The following is a 4298-nucleotide window of genomic DNA, read 5'->3' on the forward strand; positions in this document are numbered from 1 at the left end:
TTATTGTCAAATCATTGTGAAATCATATTTTTTATATATATATATTTATGTATATGTGTGTGTATATATATGTATTTATGCTAAAATAGTTAAAAATACCTAAATAAGGTATGTTTGAATGATGACAAATATTGGGTATGTTTTACCTTGTCTCGAAAATAGTTTGAAAATAAAGACAAACATAGTATTCGTCTCTGAACAGTGGCCTGTAAAGTAAATTCCAGGGATAATCATATTTACCCATACATTACTATTCTTTTTTTTTTTTTTTTTGCCTAATTACAGAAACTACTCCTCACAATAAAAAAAATAAATATTTTTATGTAATTATATTAACGTTTTTAGAGTAATGTATGTGTAATCTTTTAAAAATTATGAATAATTTGTATAAAAGATATTGATATTTCTAAAGAGTGTATATATAATTTTCCTTAAAGGTAAGAGTGATTGTGAAAATAGACTAAAAAGGTCAATGAGTGTTAAAATAATTCTTCCTATACTTTATACATACAACCTGTATATATGACATAATGAGTACTTAAATTACACCGACCCCCCGATTTATAATTGTAAGTTACATCAACGCTCATTCGGGAACAAAAATTTATAAAAACACCCTTTTAGGTAAATTACATCCACCATGTGCTTGTAAATTTGCAAAAGAGAGGTTGTTCCTGTAAAGATCTGAATTGTTTAGACTTCTTATACATTGATTTGGTAATTTATATTAATACATGAAGATTGGGTGTTTAATGTTTTGGGTAAAAATACAATTTATTTACTTGTTGCAACACTTACTGTCCGGTATTTCAAAAACTATCACTTACCTCATGAGTTAACGGTCAGTACAATTGACCAATTAACACCATTGCAGTTTGCAGTTCTACACTCCATTGCAGTAGTTTTCTGGTATATTCTATGTAGAAATCTTAATTTAATTTCAGTTCTTCTTTATTATTAGTATTATTTTGATAAAAACGATAATTACATAATAATATCAGTATTTCAATAAATTAAACAATACATCAGTTCAATCAATACCATCGCTATGATAAAAACCAATTAAATAAACTATAGTAAACTCAAATGAAGTGGATACTCGATCAAACTCAAACTCGTTCATGAAACACTTTGGTTCGTTTGTAATTACTTTTTATATCAATTTCAGACACTTTCTACTTTAACAAAAAGTTGTTTTTCGAATTAAATTCAATCTTTTAAGGAGTAGAAATCCAATCAGAAGCCCTCGAGTCAAGCACTACTAAAGCAATAGTTATCATAATTTCTGAGTTATAAAAGACATGAAAGTGGATTCTATTGCAGCACAGCTCTGTGGACATGATTTTGAGCAAAAAGAAAGCCTTAGAATCACAAAATGTACACAAGAATATACAAATTACATAGGATGGTAAGAAGTCCTTCATGTTTTAAATCATACCTGACAGCGCCGTCAAGCCAATGTCGACAAAGCTAAGGCCGTCAAATATTCAAAGCTCATGAATTTTGGCCCACAAACACAAATCAACCAACATAAGAAATTAAGACTAGTTCTTTTGATGTACTGCAATCTGGTGAATATCCATGTCCTTCAACATCACCGACCGCCCGCATGAATCGCATGGCGCAGTTCTAGATCCACAAACGCTCTCATGTTCTGATAATCCTCTAATTCGGTCCCGTGCATCGGTAGCAGAATTTCCTGCTTGAACCATATCTCCACAGAATCGGCATGTAATAAGCCGCAAGGGGCAATCTGAAGACTGGTGTTGCACCTGTCAATAATTATCAAACGTAAAAATTAATACCAACACATAAATGGAAAAAAAGGGAGTGAAAAATTGCCAGAATCTGCATCATAATATGGTATAGATGTTCAGCAACTTCATAGATGTCCTAAATTTTGAGATATTCCCCATTCAACCGCCACCTAGATCAGAGCTGGAGCATCTTCACACTTATGCGGTAGGCAATCATATCACATTCTCAACTTAACAAGTTGCAAAAGTTTTCATGACTTGACTTTGTAACCTATGTACCAGTTTGGCCATAACATTGCATAATGAGGCGCTTCCCTGTAGATAAACAGGTCCTATCCCTATTTAGAGTCCTCTTAATTTTGATTGTGATGAAGCGCCAAACTGGCCTGAAAAATGTCATAGCATTTGTTCTATTACTAAATAAATAATTTATCTATCAAGAAAAGGCAAATGTCCAGAAGACTTTGACTGAGAATTAAGCAAATTAACTGAAAATTATACGAGTAAACCATCACATCACCAGAAATGATTTAAGAAAGATATAATCCAAAAGGTCAGAATTAAGGGAAGAACTGTGGAAAGATTTATACTAACCATCTGCTCCTTCTCAAGAACAATTCCGCAAGAGCAATAAAGTGGCTCATGGAACACTTTCATGTGCTTCTGGATTTCCCCCAGTTGGAAAGCTTTACCACATTTTTCACAGTGGACATGGCTCTCAGCCTCCTCAATCCTAAGAACAACCCCGCAACCAGTATGCTTGCAAATGATATTATGTCTACTACAATAAGCTTCATGAAGTCCAATGGTCCTTGATGGTACATAACGTTTACAGTTCCGGCATTCTACAGTGTCTACCTCAGCAAATGATGAGGATGCAGCATGCTGGCCCAACTTCTGTCTGGAAACATCTTGAACAGTTATTGACACCAGGTAGTTTGATGTCCCTTTGAAGCCATATACAGCAACACTGTAAGTGCCAGATCCAAAATTTTGATCCTCGACACCAAGTACCAAAGCCTTTGAACCCACGTCGTGTGATGACCACATGTGCTGGTGCTGTGTAGGAAACAGAAGAGGATGCTTGGAAACATACAGGTCAATATCTCCATCTTGTGTATGTGACTCTAGATTAACCACAAATTTTGCAACCTTGGAAGAAATTTTATTCCAAGTATCGTCATCTATAGAGAACTTATAGTACACGTAGTTTCCTTCATCAACAACTCCAGACTCAGGCTTTCCAAGGATGAGAGGTTTAAGCACATGCTGGTTTCCTCTTTCTGCAGACTCCGGACCCATAATGTCAACCTCAATATCTGTTTCTAGAACTGATATGCTGGAAGAAGGTTTCAACTCAAGAACGCGCAAATGATATGTCAGGACACCATGATTAACGGTCAGCATATCACCTTGGGAAAGCGTTGCATGTTGGCGAAGGGCCGTCTCCAGGACAGCCTTGTGATTGGGAATGTCAGAAAATCCAAATTCAACCGATTGAAGTTTTGCATAGGTTCCTTTCGGAAGCCAAACATAACGGACTTCTACCATAGCGGAACTTAGAGCAGCTGCAGGGAATAAGTTACTCCAACAGTGCACAGGAAGCGCTACAAAACCCTCTACTGCAGTGAACTCCAGGACACCAGCATGTGTCTTTCTCAACAATTCTTTTTGAGCACTGTCTGCACCCAAATGAGCCTCCTGATGAATCACAGATAAAGAGAAATGCAATGGTCCCTTGTCGAAAGCTCCTTGTTCAGACAATTCAGTGAAACAGGAAGGTGGTAATTTGATCTTATCCCCACTACCCTCATAAGGAACAGCTTCTAAAATCCTAGCAAAGTTGACACCACGACCAGCAAGTAAACTTTCTTCTGCTAGCTGATTTGCCTGAGAAAGACACATAAATCTGAAGTGAACAAATACAGATTTAAACCCACAATCAAGATCTCTTACTCTAAAATGATCCCGTTCTCTTCATAAGTTCCAAATACATACACCATCATACCCATATGTAGAACTTATGCAGTATAAATTAAGCTAAGAAATATTGCTCCAAAGTCTCAAATGATGGGATAATTAAATTCATCACGAAAAACTGAAGCAACAAAGGGCCAAAAGATCAAAGAACGAACCTTCGCTTCGGCTTCAGCGGCGACGAGACGGCGCTCTCGCTGAGCCGCTTCTATAGCTTGGCGCTGGCGAACGGCCTCTTCTTTAGCCTTCCGCTCTCTCTCCAACTTCAATTTCGCTCTCTCTTTCCTCTCCCTCTGATCCTTCTCCAACTTCTCCCTCGCCCTTCTGAACTCGAAATCCATCCCTCAAACTCCAAAACCCTCTCTCTCTCTCTCTCTCTCTCTCTCTCTCTCTCTCTCTCTCCGGATCAAATTAAAATTGGAATCCTTCAATTGAATGTTATTTGGTTGGTGCGATATAAATCGAATTTCCAGATTTCTTGGGGAGAAAGGTTTGCTGATGCCTGTATATAGAGTATACGAGAGGAAATTCTCTACCCAACCCAACAATTGATCTGATTGCTGC

At 37.0% G+C, this 4298-nt stretch overlaps 1 protein-coding gene across 1 annotated transcript; it reads right to left on the bottom strand.

The window, feature by feature from the left end:
- Positions 1-1342: 1342 nt before the first annotated feature.
- On the bottom strand, positions 1343-4298 carry LOC105162623 (Ubiquitin fusion degradation UFD1 family protein). Its single transcript, XM_011080701.3, has 3 exons — positions 3893-4298; positions 2352-3647; positions 1343-1772 (listed from the first exon to the last, which is right to left on the bottom strand). The coding sequence occupies exons 1-3, from the start codon at positions 4073-4075 to the stop codon at positions 1545-1547; spliced, it is 1707 nt and encodes a 568-aa protein (XP_011079003.1). The 5' UTR covers positions 4076-4298; the 3' UTR covers positions 1343-1544.

Source organism: Sesamum indicum, linkage group LG13, assembly GCF_026168435.1.
Source record: "Sesamum indicum cultivar Baizhima isolate 11 linkage group LG13, ASM2616843v1, whole genome shotgun sequence".
In the NCBI taxonomy this organism is placed as follows: domain Eukaryota; kingdom Viridiplantae; phylum Streptophyta; class Magnoliopsida; order Lamiales; family Pedaliaceae; genus Sesamum; species Sesamum indicum.

What these genes read in the sequence shown, in the direction of transcription:
- LOC105162623 (XM_011080701.3), bottom strand. Translation starts at nt 4,075, where the DNA reads ATGGATTTCGAGTTCAGAAGGGCGAGGGAGAAGTTGGAGAAGGATCAG. An exon ending in CCGCTGAAGCCGAAGCGAAG is followed by an intron (nt 3,648 to 3,892) that starts GTTCGTTCTTTG and finishes TGTCTTTCTCAG; the next exon opens with GCAAATCAGCTAGCAGAAGA. An exon ending in TTCTTGAGAAGGAGCAGATG is followed by an intron (nt 1,773 to 2,351) that starts GTTAGTATAAAT and finishes AATTATTGACAG; the next exon opens with GTGCAACACCAGTCTTCAGA.